The sequence below is a fragment of the Amblyomma americanum genome, chromosome 1 (genome assembly GCF_052857255.1).
Source record: "Amblyomma americanum isolate KBUSLIRL-KWMA chromosome 1, ASM5285725v1, whole genome shotgun sequence".
NCBI lineage: Eukaryota > Metazoa > Arthropoda > Arachnida > Ixodida > Ixodidae > Amblyomma > Amblyomma americanum.
The window spans coordinates 96641212-96663379 of record NC_135497.1 but is presented as its reverse complement, the minus strand read 5'-3'; the positions used below and the strand labels follow the sequence as shown (position 1 = coordinate 96663379).

The following is a 22168-nucleotide window of genomic DNA, read 5'->3' as shown; positions in this document are numbered from 1 at the left end:
TGGATCCATGAAGTTTCAATGCTGAATTAAAGAAAAAAAAAAGGGTGCATCGGATATTAGTGCAACACTTACCACTTGTAGTACAGGCTTGTTCTTTGCCATGGTCAACATCCCTAGCCAATGACCAAGGCTTTTCAACAAAGATCGGTCAGAAAAGTTGGCAAGAGCCTTATCACTTGTCAAAAGGACCTGTAAATAACAAAACAGTATTAGATTAGGTACCAGCCATCAAACTTTACATAGAAAAGCTTCATGAACACTGAGCAATTAAATTAGCAAACATAATCAGCAATCCTTTGAAAATTGGATGTCGCACTATTAGGAAGACCACAGCGGGAGGACAACCCAATAAAGAACGCTTACTTTTATGTTGCGAAAAGTCTCCCGCAGCACAAGTTTAGAGAGCTCCCCTATCTTGAGGGTGTCCAGAAAGTTGGCATACAGAGTGTGGAAGTTAGGCTCAATGGAAGCCCGCTTCATCACCATGTACTGGGCAAACCATGGCCAAAACTCTTCTTTCACCACCTCCTTGAACTCCTCAGTCTGCGAATATAAAGAGACGTACATTTAAACTCCCACTGTTAAATGCACACCCTCCACTTACCTTCTGGGGAAGGTTCATCTGGGAAAGGTTGTTGATGATAAAGGCCACCTTGTCTTGAACAGCTTCTGGTGGTATCACCAGCTTGTCATCCTTTTCTGTGGCTCCCAGCAAAGTGTCTATGTTTGTGGCATTTGCGATAGATGGCTGTGCAAAACGCAGTTCAGAAGAGAAAATCATATCAGGTGAATGCACACTTTGTGGCACTTTTTTTTTTTCACACTCCCGGCGTTACTTTAGGCTAAACAATACACTTAAAGGGCCCCTGACCATGTTATAGCATTTTAAATAAAGAAGTGCAGTACATAGATCAAGTGGTTATGAACACCTCTAAAAAATGCCATATGCACCCTGAAAAGTGGTGAAAATGAAAATCAAAGCCAATTCACGTTAAACTTTCAACAAAAGCCCATCTCCCCATCCACTCCAGTAATATGCGAGTGCACCTGTCGCTGAAAAGACCTGAAGTATTTGACTTCTTGGTCCATCACACAGACTGATGGGTGGCTGGCACATGTACTAGCACAGAATGATGCACTTTCCATGAAGCCCTAGTGTTGTGCTCATGTCTTCTCATTACACACACGCAAGCATGCTCATGCACAATCACGCACAAGCACGCATATGCACAATCACGTACACAAATGCACATGTATGTGCGAGCACACACAAAAGCATTGTTTCTTTTCCACGCCCATGTCTGTTTCTACATTATCTGTGCCTTCTGCCATGTTATCATCTGCCTTGTTCCAACTATGGATGCACTAACTCCACTTAGAAAATCTCCGCTGCCCAGTTGGCACTGCACTTGGGCCACAACAAAGCAAGGAGAATACCAGCGAAAATGACTGACAACCGCCGCAGTGTAACAAATTATTGACGGCACAGTGGTCAGGGGCCATTTAAGACAAAATATGCCCTTCACAAGCAACTAACCATATCCCGTCTATCAAACGGAAGGGGCTCCCTTGTGCAGTACTGGTTAACAATCCCCTGAATGTCACATAATTGTGGAAGTGGCGGTGCTTCAGGACATGCAGCCGGCAGGAACTCGGCACTTGCACTTACGCCAATCTGTGCTGGACAGTGCTGAGCAGTGCAGTAAAGTGCATTAGTGCATGAGTAACAACCAACCCCTGGGCAGGACAGCATGCTTCAGTTTCCATGTAGGGAAGGACAAAAAAGGTTCGCTTAATCACGATTCATCTAGCCCTTGTTTCTTATTTTTATGCATCCTTATGCTGAAGTACTGACACAAAATTTCAGGCTCAGTAGTTACGGCGCTCGGCTGCTGACCCGAAAGACGCGGGTTCGATCCCGGCTGCAGCGGTCGAATTTCGATGGAGGCGAAATTCTAGAGGCCCGTGTACTGTGCGATGTAAGTGCACGTTAAAGAACCCAAGTTGGTCGAAATTTACGGAGCCCTTCACTACGGCGTCCCTCATAGCCTGAGTTGCTTTGGGACATGAAACCCCATAAAACCAAACCAAACAAAATTTCAGTCATCTGTGCAGTTAAACTCATTAAAAAAAAATTGTGTAGAAAACAGACTTGCTAAAGCCCAATAGCTTTAGCAAGGAATCAACGACTGATATCATCCTGCTCCTGAAATAGCAGGTGCCCACTGAAAGTTGCCAGGCCAGGGCACCAGTGAGTGCAGTCAGCCACGGCAACGCAGTGAGCACTGCCATCCAGTAGTTATGGCTAACGGTGGTCAGAATAGACATGACTGCTTCAAGTGGATAGTGTGTAGCAAGTGAAAAGCCACATGCCTTCCACTGCACAATTTGTAATAAACTCAACACATGAGCACTTAAACTGTCAGAAAAACGACTACGTGACATGAAAAGAATTTCGGCTCAAGTTATAGCTAGCATAATTGACTATTCTTCATTAGTAACTGAAAGACACTTGCATCCATTTACTCACTTCCTCTAGAAGAATATTGTTTGGTTGTTAAGAGTCACTTAGGTTTTCCAGCTGTGTATACATTTCTGGACAGTCATCCTTCCTCGACTACTTTCTTTCTATTGGTGATAGCATTTACAGTAAACCCCATTAATTCCAACTCGCATACGGTTGAGCCCACTCATAACGGCTGCAATTGTAACCAATACTAGCTTATTACGAAAAACGGTGAATCTACGGTCACAATAAGGCTATGGCACTGCGTCTCAGATAACACAAGTGTGGCCCACCATTCAGATATAATTAATGAAGAGGCACCATGTACTTGCCCCTGCAGTAAAAAAAATGTGTGCTTTCTGCCAGCGCGGAGGCCGAAGACCATCTCCCAGCTCCTGTGATCTCACCCCAAAGAAAGTGTAAACCCCCAAAAAACAAAAGGTGGCATTGAAACTACAGTTCACCGTCAGCCAAGCACACTCTGACAGGCTACAAGGTCAATCGTTGCATGCTTGTGTACCAGCTGGACAAAGCGCCTAATGTGGAAGCAGAAGCGTTGTAAGCAAGAGGCAGGCACTGTGCTAAATGTGAATCTACTGCACACGGCCGGTGAGCAACCAATGACAGCGGAGAAGATCCACATGGGTAGGCGTGTGATGCCTCCCCACGTGGATCTCCCCCTTCTGCACTGCTACCCCCGTACAGGCAGCGCACAGACAGCGGACGTACGTTCCACACACATACACTGCGGTAGCTGCGTCGCCGCACCTTTACAACTTTGTCTAGAATCGCAGATGAGCGTGCTGACTTGCCATAAGCTGCTGTGAATGCCTCAATGGCTATTGCATTTTTCGCGTCCCTAAAGCGGCTCGTCTGCAGCAAGGATCTCTGCCTGAAGCAATGAACGCACTGGAGAGGTTACAAAGCAGTTTGGTAGGGTCTGGTTTGAAGAAACAGACATGTACAACGCACTTTTAAATAAATAAATGCCAATTTGTGCGATTTTTGTACATTTTGCCTGTACTAGAGCAAGTCCACTCACTAGACTCAGGATACAATAACAAACGCTATCCAGGTCATAGTCAGGTCCGTTATAAGTGGGCTCAACTGTATTTTTAAATACTAGTTAAGTCAAAAGATTTTTATGTCATGTAGTAGGCGCAGCGTGCTTGTCGCTCTACCTCAAAATGCCTTCATGATGAAATTCGAATATGTGGAAACCTAGCCAGTGAAAGTGCGCGCCCTCTGTTGGTTTATGTTCTCTAACGCACTATACTTTGCATGGTTCTGGCACCTTTCAATGCCCAACAGCCATCTGCAATGACCCAACAAGAATTCTACTATCTCCAATAAGTGAAAAGAAAAGCATTAATGGTTCTATTTCACTGATGTATAGGCATGAGCGCAATCTGTAAATGGGCATTTTGGCCTGGCGACTTTTGCAACAGGAACAGTCAAACCTCGATATAACGAACATGGATATTATGAATTATTGTCTATATCGAACCCTTCGTAGATATTTTTGACAAACGCATGCAATTTCTACTTTACATATCAAACGCGGCTGGCCATGAAATGGATATATCGAACTCCCCAGTGCCAACCTGGGCCCGTTTGGATGGCAGGCGAAGGGCTTCGTCGCACTGCACAAGTGACTGCTAATGTGTGCACTCTTTATCTCGCACTTGCCAACAGCGGCATGTAGTGTTGCAGTCCGGCAGTCAGTACGCGTTCACGCCTCTGGCATCCGTCGATAGCGACATGGAAGCAGCAGCGCAGGTGGTTGCAAGCTTGCTTTAACAATCCTGTGCTCACGTCAACTGTCACGGAGGTAGTGAAAACTGCGATAGCTTTCACTCCGACGTACTGCTTTCTGCGCGACACAGCTGTAATGGGGGAAAGGCGCCATAGCCAGCGCTTAACCTGTGCTTGCAGTGCTGTGCGAGAAAGCCAACTTAACTGGCACTCGATTTTTTGCGGCCTTCGGAATAGCCGCGAGACCCTTCGAAATGCCGCCAAAACCTGGGAGAACATCTCTCCCTTTCTCTAGTAAGGATCACCAGAATTGTTGTCCTTTCAATTACTAAATTTCACCTCTATTGCGCGCATTTCTGACAAAATTTTTAATCACTAATTTCGGGCATAGTAACTATTTTACGACTTCTTACTTGTTCGCTATAACGAGGTTTCACTGTAGCACCTTGTACCTAATGACATGAACGCCAAAATTTGCCACATTTGACATAAATCATTGGTCTCACAACAGAGTTATAGCCCCAAGAATGCACCTCTAATAATATGCGTGAAAGCAATAACACATTTATAGCTGAAGAGTTTTGTGTCAGTATACTTACAAGGTGCTGCTATCATGTGTCAGAAAAAATGAAAAGGAGTGTAGCAGGCAAAACCCACAGGCAAGGATTTTACTGGGCAAAAAGGAGAGAGCCAAACGAAGTGCTCAAATGTGAGCTGTCATGCCCAGGGATTTTTCAAGCAGAGCAGAGAATATCAAAGAACCAAAAGCACAAGCAATAGCAAAAGAAAAGCACATAGCCAGAGAGCAGAAGTATACCTTCTCAAAAACAGTGTGAAAAAGATGAATACAGTAAGCACTGCAAGGACTTACAAACCGCAAGTGGGGAGGTTATGTGCCGAGAGGGGCCAACTTTCTTTTCGGCCAGCAAGGGCTACGAGCTGAACGGTCGACCTTTACGCGGCAGTATACAGCAATCGCAAAGTTCGTCCATTAAAGGTAGCGTGTTCCCGCAACGAAATTTTTTGCCTGGGTCAATTTTTTTGCTGTAGTCGGTTAAATCGAATATTTTTCACAATCCCAATAATTTCATATTAACGAGGTTTTTACTGTATGTGCGAGAACACTAGTGTGGCCATTTTTTTCCCCCTGCCACCTAGATGGCTTTGTGCGTTGAAATCTTATTACTCACACACCACAAATCACAAGAACTGCTTAAAGTAACTAGGTGTCTTAAGAAGTGGCTTGTTGCTTCTCAGAAATTTTACATCCAAGGTTGAGACTGACCCAATCAGCTCACTAGGCTGAACACTGCCATCACTAACTAGCAGAGAAGAAAACGTGTCTGCTGTATTAGGTTTTACAGAACGTAAGCAGCTATGGCTGTCATGCATCAAACACAAGGTTAAAAAATAAAACATTGTATTAAAACAACTGTAATGGGTGAAATCTATAGTTTAAGACATTCGCTTTGTTTAAGAACTTAAAAGGGCGAGACAGATGATTAAGTGCATTTTCACCTAAGAGTAGTATTGGGTGAAAAGGGAGGGATGTGGGTGTTGCAGAGAACAATAAAATTTTTCCTCGAGTTTTAAGTTTTGAGCACGAGAAAAAAAATGGTTTAGTTTCACTAAGAAATTGTGTGTCAGGTGTGCGTGTCCTATTCAAAGATTACACAAGACAAACATTCCTGGTGTCTGCATAGCTTCGCACTTCTGCATAGCTTCGCAGCTGCAGACACATTGTCAGCCATCTTGTCTTGGGCAACATTGCTTATGTGACAAAGCGCACTTGCAGAATTTTGCATATCCCCTATTGGGTTGAGACTAGTGTCCTTGCACGCTCTCTTTGATGTACTCACCTTTATCACACTATTTTGTAACACTAAAAGTAATAGGTAAAACACAGCTAGAAGAATGCAAATAAACATTTAGCCATGCAAATGACACCTAGAGGGTACAGAACAGAAAAAGAACATGCATTAACCACTATTTTATGCGCTCATCAACAAAAATTGGCCAGGGACATAAACTTGCTTGTTTTCTCCAAATTAACAAAAGCTATAAGCACCACACTATGCTGGAATTAAACTCACAGTTTATGTCACTAGTGCACACACTGAGCAGATTTTAGCCTTCTGGTCAAAGCTCATTTGTCATCGCCACAATCTTACTACAGGGTCGTTCCATCCCAAAACTGCGCGAGTGCCAAAACACCTATGGCCAAATTGTTTAAAAAGTACATTGGCAACACTGAAAAGCAGCCATAATTCCATCAGCCAGACTATGAATAAGACTGGATGGTACTTGTGCAGAAGTCTTGTCTAAAAATGCTGTCAAACAATATCTGGCCCCAGCCTGCCACAGCTATGCCCTTCCAGTATTATTTTGTGAAGAGGTCTTTAATGCAAAATCTGATCATACTTTGCTTGTCCACCACGTTTAGCCACTCTTTTCCACGCAATGCCCATTTCCTGGCCACTCATTTTCAAAAAGTGAATTAACTGAAAACATCAATTAAGTAAGAATCAAGAAAAAACCCTGCCTAAACTGAGTAGTTCTTAAGTAACTGACTACTGACTGAAGGATGCTCTGACAGGACGTAGTATATACAATCAAAGTTTTAACCTTCACAGTTGCAAGCTTGACATTTTTTAGTGACACATTGCATTTCAGACCGAAGCCAATCATAACAGTCACTGAAAAGTTCTACTATTCATATTGCTTCATTCAGCTATTACTTAAACATTAAATTTGTTATTCACAAGAAAAAAAAAGCTAATCATTAGACGAAATTCTGCACTAAAAAATTTTGTGATGCCTCTGGCTTGCTTGATGTAATCAACATTAAAAATCTCCTACTGTTCACTGCTGTGACTGCTCAGCAGAGCATTACAAGATGCTGCGAACCATAGCCCACTGTTACCAACTGCAGTTTTTTTTTTTTTAGTTGTATCCTGCTATAGTGCTGCTAGTGCATGCACGGAAAAAGTGAAGGTACAGATTTTCCACATTCTTCTCTCTATAGCAGTACTAATTTCAGGAAGTCTGAGAAAAGGTACTTTAAACAGGACTTGCATAAAGTCTTATTGGCTAATCCTGAAAAATGCAGGGATGCACAGTTGCCACCAGAAAAAAATGGGCCTTGCATGGGATCAATAATGAGTGGCTTTCTCACAATTGCTAACAGTAGCAACAAAACTCTCAGTGACAGACAATGAGTAGTGTGCACATCTTATGGCCAAAAACAAAAGACTGCCCTATCAGAATTGGTTCTGCCGGACCCTGCAATGAAAATTCTTCTGCACTACTCTTACCTCTCTTACTTCTATTTTCCAGCAAATAAACTGAGTCATGCAGCTTTGAAGCAGTAACCAAAATAGCCCCTGAGTTGCATATTAGGCATGTCTTAAAGGTGACAGGCACAAAAGCCACAAGGGTGCTGACTTGGTTGTAGATGCAGCAAGCCTTATGGTTGAAGAGTCACTACAATGACCCAGTGGCATGCAAAACTAAACAGACTAGCTTCACATCAGTGCCAGAAAGGGGGATAGAGATGCAGCCAACCTCCACCTTGAGCCCCTGCAATGACCATGCAAATATTGAGATATGCTGTGAGTGTTGTGAGAATGCACAGTCAGCACAAAAATTTTTGCTACTTTGTCTAGCTCCCATATCCCTTTACAAGCCACTTCATAAATGCACACTACACCCAAGCAATAGCAGCTCACCGCAAAGGGTATCAACCTAGCTGAACAGTTAGTAAACCACACTTCATTATAGCAGCAGCCCATCAATTCCATACTGCATGGACTACTGAAAATTCAGAATCTGGGCATACACGTTGCAAATACAAGTACTGCAAGCCATGGGAAATGATCTCGGCAAAGTCAAACACATTAAAAAAATAATAAATGAAATAGAAAAACAAGTCACAGTGGACAAACCTAGCAACGCTTGTGAAATATGTTGTTGTGTGCTGCAGTGATTACTCAAAAGTCCCATTTCTGCCCTTGCGACAAAAGTGGTCTCTTCATCTGCCAATGCAAGAGCCTTGCGAAAACAACGCCAGCACTACATATAGGTCAGGTTCAGAGCTAGCCTGCCCAAGATAACGCAAATGTTAGTGCAGACAGCAAGAAAGGGGCTAGCCTTACTAGCCCCTATTTTGCTGTCTGCACTAAAATTTGCTTTATCTTGGGCAGGCTAGCTCTGAACGTGACCTATATGCAGTGTTGGCGTCGTCTTCGCAAGGCTCTCCTTAAACTTTCTTGCCAACTCCCTGACCAGTTTTCAAGAACTGCAACTAGCACGAATTGCATCAGAGCCAAGCTGCTTCAGATAAGGTATTAGCATCACTCAATGAATTCATTGGCGGTCCTCAAAGCACAAAACAAAACCATGTTTCCTGCAGGGAGTTCATCTTGAATCCTGAAATGAACACTGCATACAAAAGCAGTCTGCTGTGCAGGGTTCTCAGTCCAATTTTCGGGTATTTTATGCTTGAAGTGATCGCATCATGATCCAGAGGAGGCATTCAATCGTTTTTAAGGGCTCCTCAGCCTGCCAGTAATAAGCCACGATATCCACAACAAAGATACTTGTTAATCATCAATATGAGTGTGCTTGGGGTGTAAGCCATGCCTTATACAGTTTCTACAATAATGAGGTGCACAATTGTTAACAGCAAGCGATAAACAGGTAAACACTATGTGAATCCGTACAACCTGATTAGCTTAGGCAGCATGTTGGGCTGGTTTATGCACAAGGTAACTATACGGCTGACAGCTGTTGCCGTACCACTTTTCATGGAGGTTTCTGGCCAGTGCTACAGCAATTCCAGCCCTCCTACTTCCATACACATTTGAGCTTTATAACATCGCCAGTGCTAGGTGGACGGATGGCAAACAACTAGCAGCACAAACTGATAATTCTGAGCTTGAATGCAAAAACGGGTGCAAATGGTGTGCATTATAAGATGAGTATGTGCTAAGGCACAATGGCTTGCCTATACATTATACTCTATCCCATAACTAACTTGCAGCACTACCAAAGGCAGAGACCTCCTCAGCCAGTCAGGAGAGCGCGTTAGACGTGTTCCTTCGCGCCTAGCTGTCTGCGCGTCCTCTGCTCGCGGAGTACACAAATATGGTTAGAAAAAGAGTATAAGTCGACGCTGTCTACATACCATCTCCCTATACACGCTTACGTACGCTAAATGCAAGCATTTTGCATGACGTTACGCCTCCTGCCACATTTGTACTTTTAGTTCAGCGCATGCAACGAGACAGAGCAATAAGGTCAGCCTAGTGGCACCATCTGGTAGTTATAATGGGAAGAATATTTATCAACAAATCGACACTTCCCTTTAGGACTAAAAGTGGCAGAATCATCACTTAAAAAAAAAATAAAGCAAATTTATCGCTGATACGCTTTATTATAGGTGAAATATGTGGAAGTGAAGGCTCGTCGCCCCATTTATGGCCAGTGAATGTACTGAAGATGGCAGCAACAACAACGAATTCAGTCCAAGATGAGAGGTCCTGCTTCGAAGAGTGCCACCATTTGGGAAACGATGTTTTAGAGCACGCAAGAGTCACGCATGCAAAACTCGGAAAATAGCGTACGTAACGCGAGTGTACGTTGAGCTCGACATGAAATAGCGTTTGGCGTGTTCGCACTTTGAAGCAGGCTATACATTGTGGGGCCTGCCCTGCAGCGGAAGAAGACAATTTAGTAAGCGATGCCTGAGCAATGAAAATGTTGCATGGCAGAAATCGCGAAGTGTACAGTGCACTGTCCAACCACAGTACTGAACACTTAAACACAACCACAGCATACCTGGCTAATTCCACAAGGTCAGTATACCACAGACTGGCATGTGATAAAGTTAACTAAATGCTGGGTTGTTATGAACATTTTATACTGATATAAAGCTTCTAATACCTGAGGCATGCAGCACAGGAAAAAATGCCTACTTTCCACAATTCTCGCTCTTCTGCCTTTTCTTTAGCATGGTTTACTGATGCAATGATGCTATGAACAGTTCCCGAAATGACCACCACATTGAAATGCTTTGCTCAGCTAATGCATAACTATAAAACTCTGTCCGCAGGCATGCAAACAGATGATAGAAAATAGAGAGAAAGCAGCTTTAGCTGAACGTAACCGTGCATATTTCCAGGTACATATTAGCATCTTGCCGACGCTCACCTTGCCTCCAACGTTGGTGGGTTTGGCGACAACTCCCGATGTAGCTGCCAGGCCCGCACTGGATGTAGGCACAGTTGCAGGTGTAGTCCGTACAACTGAATTCTGGGGTGTTGCAGCTGGGTTCAGTCCTTGGGCCAGCATGGCAAGATTATGTGGCAAAGTTTGGCCCTGAGGGCGATTCAAGGGCTCTTGAGACCTTGCACCGCAGTCGACATACTGCAAAACCGCATCGTAAGCAAGGATTGCAGAACTTGCAGCGTATGAAATGAAGGAAAGTTATGAATTACCTCTCTCAAGTGCTCAGGAAAGTCTTTGAAATGTGGAATAGATGCCAAGTGCTGGCAATACTGCGGGTAGTCTTTCAATCTGCACCACAGAAAAAATATATATACATATTAACCACACTCCACAGGTTCAATCCCTGCCACTATGACCACATTTCAGTACGGGCAACATGCAAAAATGATGCATCTCTTCTGTAGTCTTGCAATATAGCATCTCTCAACCAGAATGAAGCTTTGGGACACTAGACTTATATCAGAAGTTAACCTTAACGAACCCTAACGGTCGTCAAAAGGTACCAAGGAACACTACATGCCTTGACTTCTGTGCTTTTCCGCATAAGATGCATGCAAAAAAGAGCATGCACACACAAAGCCCTCGGAGAAAAATGCCCAAATTCAATAAAGCTGAACCCAGACATATCGAACTCAAGGGGGATGGTGAAATAGTTCCGAGACATCGACAACAAGATTAAAAAAAAAATTAATGGATAAGCTTATGTGTAACCTAGAAGCACGAGTACATTGCACCCATGCTAGTCACGCGCTTCTTGCTGTAATGTGCCACCTGCTGGCTGCGCACAGCTCGCCAGGTGTTGCAAGGCAGAACCTGCTTTGCATCTAAGCCACAGTGGACAGTTTTGAAATTAGCCCTTGCCTATCATAAGACGTCTTATCCTGTTACCAGAACACTATACATAGAATACCGTTATACATACATAGTTATACACACATAGAATTAACATATGTAATGAACCTACTTTTTTTCCAAAGAAGTTGGCTTCAGTTTGGGGGCAGGGTTCATTACGCAGGATAAAAGTTTTAACAGGTTTTTTTAGGGAAAGTCAAAATTTCATATCATACGTCCACCCGTCCATCATTCATATTGAAAGGTGTTTGCTATGTCACAGCGCGATCCAACCATTTTGTGATAGTCAGTAGCGCCAGTAAATCACGGCGATATAAAGCGAACATGCCGAACAGCATGCACGGTGTTTACGCGAGGTTGAAAAAAACACACTGGATGTTGAGGTGTTATCCATTTTCGCTCCTGATCTCGAGCTTGCCAAATCACTTGGGGGTCTGAAGAGCTAGCCTTGTTCATAGCATTTCAGTGTAGAGGATGTTTTATAGTGTTTAAACTGCCTTGCTCCTCCACGATGTACGAGCACTCGCTGACTTTAAGCATACACAGGGTGATCCGTATTTATCTGTCCGGCTTTTAAAAAAATCTGCACAAACCACTGGTCTATTTTGGCTCCAGCACAGACCACAGGGTAGCTATGATAGTGTTTTCCAATAAATAATTTAACATCGGAACTTGCCTGGACTGACCGGAATCAGTAAAAAACTGGAGTCGTCTGCACGCAGAATTTTCATAGAGGCAAGTTCCGATGTTTAAATTTATTGAAAAACGCAGACTGTCATAAGCTACCCTATGGTATGTGCTGGAGCCCAAACAGGCAAGTGCCCTATATACTCGCGTAATGAACCCACTTTTTTTCCCAGAAAAGTTGACATCAGCTTGGGGGGCGGTTTCATTAGGCAGGAAAAAAAAGTTTCAACAGATTTTTTTTTTGCAAGGGTCGATATTTCGTACCATACCTCCGTCCGTCCGTCTTCCCGTCATTAACAAACTAACGCAAGCGGTCAGACCCGTCAGTACCGCCGGTGTTCAGCATCGTTCACTTAGACGCGATCCTATCCGGCAATTTTGCGGTAGCCGGTGGCGCCGGCCAATCGCGTCGAGATAAGGCGAGCATGCTGAACACTGGCCCTGAAGGTCAGGCGCGCGTTTTTTACGCGAGGATAAAAAAAAAACATACACAGGACAGTGACGTGTGTATAGCGAATGACTATGCCTTACAGCACACGTCTTGGCGGTCTGCGAAGTTCGCCAAGCGCACCACGCTCTACCTCCCCCCCCCCCCCCCCCCCCCTCTTTCCCACCCTTCTGGCAAGAGCTCCCCTGAAAAGATAAACAAGTGGTGGTGTTATCGGCGGCGGGCGGTCTCAGCTGTCTTGGCGCGCCGCCAAGGTGTGCGCTGCGCCCCCCCCCCCCCCTTCCCGCAGGAGCTCTCCTCAAGAGATAAAACAAGTTGTGTGGTTATCGGCGGCCGGCAGCATCTTGGAGCGCTGCCAAGGCCTGCGCAGCGGACGGCGCAAAAACTGAGGAACCATGCAGCTACAAAAAGCTAAAGGCTGAAAAAAAAAGTAAATTATAGCCAACAAAAGTGGGAGGGGGTTCATTATGCGAGTATATACGGTAGTTTGCCCAGGAGAATTTTTTACAACCAAGACAGATAAATACGGAACACTCTGTACACTCTGCATAGTGCAGCCGGGCGCGCAGCAGCGTGCCGAGCAAGCCACCGCCGCCGGCACTTCAGTCAACGGCGCACAATGTCTTGGCGCTCTGCCAAACGCAAAGCGTGGCCCGCATGGAGTTTTCGGCCGGCGAAATCGCGTCGTGTGCCCGGCGCCCGCGCCGGCGTCTACGAATTCACTGCTGCATAGTCAGCAGCCGAGCGGCGTTTTTTTGCCGCCCAGTTGTGCGATGCGCGCGCCCCCATCCGGGCGCGTGCGTTGAGGTCGCGCGCACTTAGTTCTCCCTGTCGCCAGTGGGTCAAGCTACAGTGCCCTCTCATGCTAAAGCCCCCGCTGGGTCTCGCGCGCAAGCTGCGCGTACGCAGGAAGCTTGCGTACGCTGTGAACAGCGTAAATAGGACACTTTTAGTTGGCCGTGCCGTAGCGTCCCTCAGGCGGATGGATGGATGGATGGATACGGATTTTGCCAATAATAGCACAAACTATGCATGGCGATTACAGCTATCATAAAAGTAATTTGTTACAATTTAAAAATTATTAACTTATTTTTCATGCTAGAGCAAACAGCATACTAAGTGTAAAAAGTTGCCGATACAAAACAAGCGCCAGTTTCGCAAACACCGTCCGTAGTAGCCATGGCGACAATGGTTGCACGGATGGCGTGCGCAGTTTCTCATCTTGTTCCGCGGGAACGTTGTGTTCGAAGAACCTCGACATAGAATTTTTCGCATACTATTGTTGGCGAGATTGTTCAACAGTTCTTTCCTTGATGGCGCTGAAGAAAGAGTTTGCTTGCTTTTACAACTCGGCGAAACTGGACCCGTCAATACGAATTAGGACTAAAAGTCGTTTTCACCGGCTGGAATCCTGCCCTTTCCAGGTGCGTACTCAGTTCGCTCATTTAAGTGCGTATATGCTATTTTTACGCTCACTCGTTTGGCTGTTTTGCCAAACTCGCTGTTCATTGAAACAAAGGCTGGTGATGTATGCAACTGATCTCTTTTATACAAGAAGTGGGCATGCATTCGGATCGTGTGCCGAAGTGCAGCGGAAGGAAACTCCGCTCAGTACGACTGCGTCTTAATGCTGCAGAGAGCACCCCTGGACGCCTCATATACTTGCGTCGTTACAGACAGCGTAAATTACTGGGCTTGTTTGTAGCTGCTGTGTGCTATTCTCTTGTTTGTCACCTATAAAAATGAACTATTATGTTTTGCTTTGCAGCAACCCTGACCTATTGGGCTCGGCAGAAGAGTATTAATGCCACCGCAGCTGTCTCAAAACATGACGAACGGGCTCAGCGAGAAGATTCAAGATTCAGGCCAAATGCAGTCTCCATACTCCCATCAGGCTAGGAAAGTGCAATATCAATACAGCAGCCCAGTGAAAAAGTACTGATGGAATTCTGCTTCATTTTACAAAAACAAATTTTTTTTCTGAAAGGGCTGACTGCAAGCCAAGTCTTGGTATGAACCTAGAAAGGACAGTTAAATTCTCGCTGTGAGAAAATGCAAAAGAATGAAAACTAACCTTGTCTTGAACCTGTCCAGTGCGGTGATGCCAAAGTAGTACATCTTGGTGCCATATGGTTTGCGAAGCGCATCCAGCACATAGCGGAGAGCAAGGCCTAAAGCCATGTACCTGTAGAAATAGTCAGTGAATTTCAAATTTATCATGCGAAGTAAAACTTCCTTGAGAATTGTTTTCCAGACACTCACGTGACAAGGCTCTGTTCAATGATTCCTCCAAACAGCTGTGCTGTTATAATGAGCTCTTTTTCCGGATACTGAGGAAAGAATCTGTATTCCTCAAAAAGATTTTTGATCATGCAGTTGAATACATCCTGGAAAGCAAAACGAAAATAATAGCACCTTCACTGATTCCTGGTCAAAAGCAGGGAATTGCCAGGCCGGCACCAGTTTATACTTACTCTCTCCGATTTGATGGGAGACTCCTGAAAGCGCTTCAGCATATCCAACACCTCAGCAATGGATAAGGTGGGGTGCGGAGGATGATTATAAATCCGCTGAAAATATCCATTGGCTTCATCCTCTATCTCCTTAGACACTGGTTGATTCATTTCAGGCAGAATGGTTGCCACGTCTAAGAAAAAAAATGCACAAATGTAACCAATCACCAGCTACCAAAGCCAGAACAGTGGAAGGGGCCGGTGTAATATAGCAAATCTATTCAGAAGATTCCACTCTACTTTTATTTTCCCCACACTGTCATTGGCTCAAGTTAAGCTATGCTTCCCCTATTGCTGGTCTTGAGCAAAATAATGAACAGCAAAGATGGGCCAAGGCATCCCTTCAGCTAATGCGAATAGTGGGAAAAATCAAAAACAGAATGGAATCTGAGCAGAATCCAAGTACTCCCCCAACCCAGTAGAAAGTTAAAAAATGCAATCTGCAAAGACGCCTGATCTGTTGGGAGGCAACAGTAGTCTGGCGGGCACACAAGGACGACAAGTCTCTCTTAAAATGAAAAACTTGGCAGTTAAAAGATCGTGGGCGTCCTTTAGTCTCTTCATAGTGCTGCACATGGTCAGGCCTAGCTGCTGAAATCAGCTCCTAGGCGTCAGGCACTGGCAACGGCTAGCGTGGAAATTTCCTTGCTACCGCTCGGGAGCTGCTCTCCAGTACAGGAGCACCTCCTCTTTCACAATTAACACCAGGTACGTGCAGTGGCCTTTAGTAAACAGCCCCACCAAGCAGGCTGCGATCATTCAGAACCGGCCCCGCGACTCGGCGGGGTGAATGCGCTTTAAAATATGATTGTTGGAAAATATTTAATGCAGTTTCAGCACAGCGGAGACGCGATAGCACAGACGTCTACCACAACAGCGTTGACCGGGCCGGCCGGGTGCCGTCTGCGCATGCGCATCACAGGCGGCCTCGAGCCACCTTCGTTAATTCCTCCTCCATTTTGCATGCGCAGCAAGCACACTGCAGGTCCGGTATGTCTACGCTAGTACGCCTCCGTTGTACTAGAAATCGAACGCGAACGCAACCATAGCTGCCGTCCGTTCCTGCTCCGGTCCATGCCGTTGTAGCAACACCGTTGAATCAACTAACAATCCAGGTGTAAACGGCGGATCTCCTACGGCTCAAGCAGGCATCGTAGCAGTAGTTCAACTGAGGCCATGAAAGCATCTCTACATCCCTTCTACAAGATCGGTCGCTCAGAGCTCCGTTCAGTCTCGTAAGTCCCGATCAACCAGCTTTTCCAGCGGTCAAATGCCGTTCAGCAGTCTGCTAAAAGCCTAAACCTGCAGATCGCGACAACCACACGGAGCCTACACGTAACGTAATGCAAATAAACAGCCGATGAACCCGTCGCGTAGTAGGGAGCTAGGTGTCTGTCTGAGGACCCTAACTCGCCGTGCGTGGACTTACCCATAGCCAGATCCACCACGCAATCAGCGTCACCCTTGGTTCCTTCTTGGCTCCTTATTCACACCCGATCCCCATGCAGACGACGCTCTTCGTGGCGACTCTCAGCTGTAGAAGGCCGGACGCGATCCCACTGGAATCCACGGCCAGCGTAACCACTCAAGTGTACGCACAACAGCCCCTGCCACGCAAGCCTCCCTTCATTCAGCTGCACGATCAACGCCTCTGGCAGGAGCAAGTCCGTAACACCGACGTTCTCCCCGCTTGGACGTCTCAGTGGGCCTCAAGCGCAGCCGAATGGCCACCCGCCGTATCGCACCGCTATGTCATCACCTGTTCGCCGGCTTCGGAAGAATACGAGTGCACGCCGTGGTCCTATCTGTCGCAACGTCGATGCCGGCCCACTCGCCGGCCTCGGCCTCAGTTGGCTTCTGGAGCAGCAGCCACTAGCGCCTTGCTTTTCGCGTTCGAACTGCCACGTTGTCAAGAGGCGCTTACAGACTAACGGCGGCCCTAAGCGTGCCCGACAGAGCGCGTGCGAGCCACGCTCGGCACGCGAGCCACGCGCCATCGGCGGCTTCGTCACCGGTCACTTAATGGGCTACAGCCAACCACGGCTCCTTGGCGCAGCGAGCGCCCTGATCAAAAACGCTTGATGGCGAAGCATACGCGCCCTTTGCGGCGCGGTGCAACTCTTTAACCCGCCAGTGCTGGTACACATATCGCCGCCGTACACTGCCGCCGCGAACCTTGTTCAGCCACCTGTTAAAGCAGCGCATGCGCAATCTCGCTGTTCCAGGCAGCCCTTTGCCACTGAGGCCTAGCACACTGAGCGATCTCGGAAGTACCGCTGCCACAGTACACTGGTTATTCTGACCGTATGGGTGCCCACGGAGTTGCCCCGAGGACGCTACCTATAGCACGCGATGGCAATGGGCAGTCACATGATCCTGAGGCCGTGCTGCCTGCCCGACACGACGGCGACCCAAGCAGCAAGAGAGCACAGACTCCTGAGGCCACTAGGAGCATCCCTCCCATGCGCTGTGTCGGCGAGTCGAACCGCGCCGCGATGCTTCGTCCAGCTATGTTATATGACCCAAAACTAGTGGGGTGTGCGCCAAGAGTCGTGTTCCACTTAAAACCTGTTTCACTAACCTATGGTAGCTGAGCTAACCTACCACAGGTTACTGCAACAGCCTGAAGTGCAACAAGGCTCATCTAACTTAGCTGAATTTTTAACTTCCAACAGCAACACCAGTGTTGTATTCGGACACTGCTACACTTACTCTCAGAAGCAAATACTACAATTGAAAATTTCTAAAGGCTATCACAGGTTTCTAACTGCATCGAAGTATCACGGAAAAAAAAGGAGGACAAAGTGAAAAGTGAACTTGTGACAAGCTTCCATTCAACAAAGCAGCGCAACAAGGTTGCACATCATTTTCTCTTAGAAACTAAAGTTCGCATTCAAGAAATTTTTAAAAAACTGTGCACTCAATGCAGTTATTTCTACCAATAAAGCGAATTCACACAATGTCATTGTCCCATATTCAATGGGGGGGGGAATGGCACAGTATCTCTCTCATATATAGGCGGACACCTGAATCGCGCCGCAAGGGAAGGGATAAACGAGGGAGTGAAAGAAGAAAGAGCTGCCCTAGTGCAGGGCTCCAGAATAATTGAATAATTTCGACTGCCTGGGGATCTTTAATGTGCACTCACAGCGCCAGTAAGGGAAAAATCTGTTTTTGGGGAAAGGAAACTGCGCAGTAACTGTCTCTCATAACTGTGGACACCTGAACCGCCCTGTAAGGGAAGGGATGAAGGAGGGAGTGAAAGAAGAAAGAGATGCCGTAGGATAATTTCGTTCACCTGGGGATCTTTAACGTGCACTGACATCGCACAGCACACGGGCGCCGTTTCGCACCCATCGAAACACAGCCGCCGCGGTTCGAACCCGGGAACAGTTTTTCCCCCCCTCAGAACACTTGTCTCCTGCAATTCACCACCTTTGTCTTGGCCACTCACCCAGACTGGGTATGCGCACCATCTTTATTTGAGGCCAACCAACCAATTCCTACCTAGCACGCAGTGCCATTAATACACTTGTGGTGCAATTACACTGATCAGCAGGTAACAACTATCAAAGCTGAATGAAATAAGGTGCATGGGTTTACTTTTTTAACCAGTGCAGTCTACAACATGTGGCCAAAATAAAGGCTGATTTAGCTTCTCTTCAACCTATGACCATTAATTATGTTATCCTCTATGCTAACCAGCACTGTTCCAGGTGGCCGAAATGAGGGACTCTTTATGATATGATTGTTCCTGTACTTGTTTGTTGTTCTGTGCTTTCTCGAATTCTGAGCAATATTTCTTTATGTTGTGTTGTGTTGGGTTTTATGGCACATAGCAAGGTTAATGTGGCTGCTTTGTGGGAAAGAACTGAAATGATTTAATGTTTTGTTCAGAAGCTCTGCTTCCTTTAAGAATTTAGAAACACAGCAAATGTCAACAAGCGCTTTTCCTCCCAAGAGTAACCTAGGGTGCAGTGGGATGTGTTCATCTTAAAATTGTGGGAAATGTTGATTTCTTTGTCTCTCAAGTTTTGTGCATGAACAAAAATGTGTTCCTCTGCAGAGTTCATAAGTAGGTGTGTCTTGTTTTGTCAGGGTAAAGTTGTGTGTAAGGTGTGTTTTCCCAGTGCAGAATGACATACCACTTCAATGAAATGTTCTTGACATCTGCACGACTTCCTTCTCCTAAAATTGGCTTTACCAGGTGTAGTTTATTATTCACTTGACTATTACATGTAGATTGCCATTTACCCCTCAGTTTGCAAAGCACTAACTTCATGCAGTCTTTAAGGGGATGTTTATTTTCTTCAGAAATATTTCTTTAAACGTAATAGATATATCAGTGCCAACAAATCATACTGTTTTGTAGATCAATTTATGCAGAATGCAATGTAAAATAGTTATGGCTGCAGTTGTCTTTGCTGAAATGAAGACCTCCAAAGTTAGTAAAAAACTTCCTGTGCGCCAAGTTAGCAAAATTTCAGAAAAAAAAAAGTTTGAAACAGACAAGATCTCGTTGCCATAGGCAACGGGGGTCGGCTAAGTATTGAGCGGATGGTCTTGTTTTCCTTTTCCCTCTGCCCCTTTGAGCCTTTTGTCTTGTGTGAATAATGCACGCAGTGAGTTTGTAAATCTAAGGTAATGTCTACGCAGTCTCCCAGCCAGGGGAGCTTCCCTATCGCCTCATGAGATGCTTCTGGAAGCTTTTCAACGCTCTGGCGTCCGCAACATTCCTATGGCGCTAGTGCCAAAGGATGGTGTTGCTATCAAAATTAACAATCTAGGGCCTGTTCAAGCTGCTCTCCAGGCAGCCATTTCCCTTTATGAGGCAATCACTGAGGTAAGGTGCAGTTTGGACGTGGCGTAAAGGATCTTTTAAACTGCTCTTCTTTCGGGTCTCTTCTGGTGGTGTGGACTCTTGCTTGTCTCCAGTTGAGACCCTCGACCTTCTCTCTCTAGCAGGTGCTGTTGGTGTGTGTCGCTGTAGCCGGGAGGTGAACAATGTGCGTTTACCAGACCTGTCGTGCGTAAAGGATCTTTTAAACTGCTCTTCTTTTGGGTCTCTTCTGGTGGTATGGACTCTTGCTTGTCTCCAGTTGAGACCCTCGACCTTCTCTCTCTAGCAGGTGCTGTTGGTGTGTGTCGCTGTAGCCAGGAGGTGAACAATGCGCGGATGCCAACGGAAACGGTTATTGCCACTTTTGTGGGTACTGCCTAGATTTCATACCCCGCAGGTAACTATGGTACAAAATTTGCTTGAACCTTTAAATGTACTCCTGTATAACAACCTTCCGAAAGAAAACAGTGGGTCCTCTGTAGAAATTGTCTATGATAACATTTTCCCGTAAAACGCTGAGCATTTACCACCCTGCATTTTAAATAGATTATTAGAAGACCATTTACAAACCCTACCTATTAGCTTAACGATACAACGATAGCTACTGACGCCTCCCAATGTGATGAAAAGGCAGGTGTGGGAATATATTGCCCACTTCTAGATTGGTCTTTTTCTGTGCGGCTTCCCAACTACACCCCAATTTTCCAAGCGGAGTTTCTGGCGGTGGTGCTTGCTCTTCGTAAACTAGACCCATCTTTCTCTGCAGTGGCTGTCATTCAAACTCTCTCTCTTTGTGCTCGTCCCTTGCTTCGACTATGGATTCTCCAATCTTGAACACGTTCCTATCTTTATTCCCTCCACATTTGAGCCTTGTTCATATGATATGGGCACCAGGTCATAGTGTAACAGCCGATGAAGTTGCTGATAGCCTGGCAAAGGCGTCCCTCAATGGCCCCGTGCTACCTATCGTTCCGGCTACACAGTATATCACAGCAGCGAGGTTTCGAAGACAGAATTTGTTAAGCATGACAACTGCATCTCTTTCAAGATCTGATGATTGCCTGCACGTCAGGTATTCATGGAGCAGGAACTCATGCCATTCACGGCAGCTTGAGGTCTCTCTAACAGGGCTCCGCTGCTGGATCCCACCCTTCAATTTTTATTTGCACAGGTTTGGTTTGGCGCTTTCTCCAGTCTGCGTACTCTATGGTGAACAGGAAGCCATAGACCATTTTCTTGTTGTTTTGTTGCCGCTTCACCATGATGAGAAGATGGTTTTTAGAGAAGCCATTACAACAACTTGGCCTCAGTTTCAGCAGCCCAGTCATATTGTCGTTTGGAGCCACCTTACTTCGGTACAGCCACAAGTCTGTTTTTACCGCTGTCAAAAATTTCTTAATAGAATCAAATCAGCTGCTTTTAAAAATTAATTTGCTTTTAAAAATCAATTTCAAAAACTATTACATACATATATAACGAAATTAGAAACTTTACAGCATTCTCCATTATCTCAGAAGTCATGCGCAACAAAATCATTCTACTGCCATTGGTTACAATATGCTGCAGGGTTGAGCTACAGCAATCCGCCTTTTTCACGGCGCGACTGCGCATGCGCCCATCCCCTGGTGGCGGTGTCACAAAACATATTGGAAGGGTCACGCGCTCCACTCGAGACCGTCCGTGGAAGTGTAAACAAACTGGCTTCTTACGCGGGGTGCGTTGCTGCAGCTGTCGGGCGTTCAGCGCGACGCATTTGGCGATGCATACGACATGTGTTACATGCGGCTGCAATGCCCAATATGTAAAGGGAAGTAAACTCGGATTTTTTCACTTTCCGAACGCTTCCCGGGACCGCCTTCGACGCAAAGCATGGATAAAAGCAGTTCGCCGGCTCGACGATCATGGCCGCCCTTGGGCACCGTCAAGCACGTCAAGACTATGTGAGAATCACTTTGTGACAGGTACGGACGAGGTACTGCGTTTAAATGCATGTGCAGTCTATCACAAAAGGTTTCATTCATGGCCAGGAAGACCTCGAATGTCACCGCGGCATTTAGACTTCGTTCCGACACTTTTTGCTTTCTCAAGCAAGAAGGCCGAATGGGCAGGTGCTGTGAGCCGCTTTCAACGCGCGATGGAGCGGACAACGAAAAAGAAGTTACGAGAGTATTCACGCATGGTGCTAGAATTTCGTCATAATCTCCTATGGAAATTCCCTTGTTTATGCCACTACACCCTGGCCAATCCCCCGGAGTGGGTATGTGCCATGTATTAAGAGG

The 22168-nt window shown here is 45.8% G+C and overlaps 1 protein-coding gene and 1 long non-coding RNA gene across 2 annotated transcripts in view; one reads left to right on the top strand and one right to left on the bottom strand.

The window, feature by feature from the left end:
- Positions 1-22168, bottom strand: part of Not1 (CCR4-NOT transcription complex subunit 1) — a 145462-nt gene that overhangs the window by 68647 nt on the left and 54647 nt on the right. The window contains 8 exon segments of the mRNA XM_077646286.1: positions 73-189; positions 364-543; positions 605-748; positions 10472-10687; positions 10759-10837; positions 14611-14721; positions 14799-14923; positions 15011-15183. Of these exon segments, the coding sequence (XP_077502412.1) occupies positions 73-189; positions 364-543; positions 605-748; positions 10472-10687; positions 10759-10837; positions 14611-14721; positions 14799-14923; positions 15011-15183 (1145 nt within the window).
- On the top strand, positions 13709-14474 carry LOC144113298 (uncharacterized). The gene is made up of 2 exons (XR_013310723.1): positions 13709-13960; positions 14305-14474. It is a non-coding gene; the product is annotated as an uncharacterized LOC144113298 (long non-coding RNA).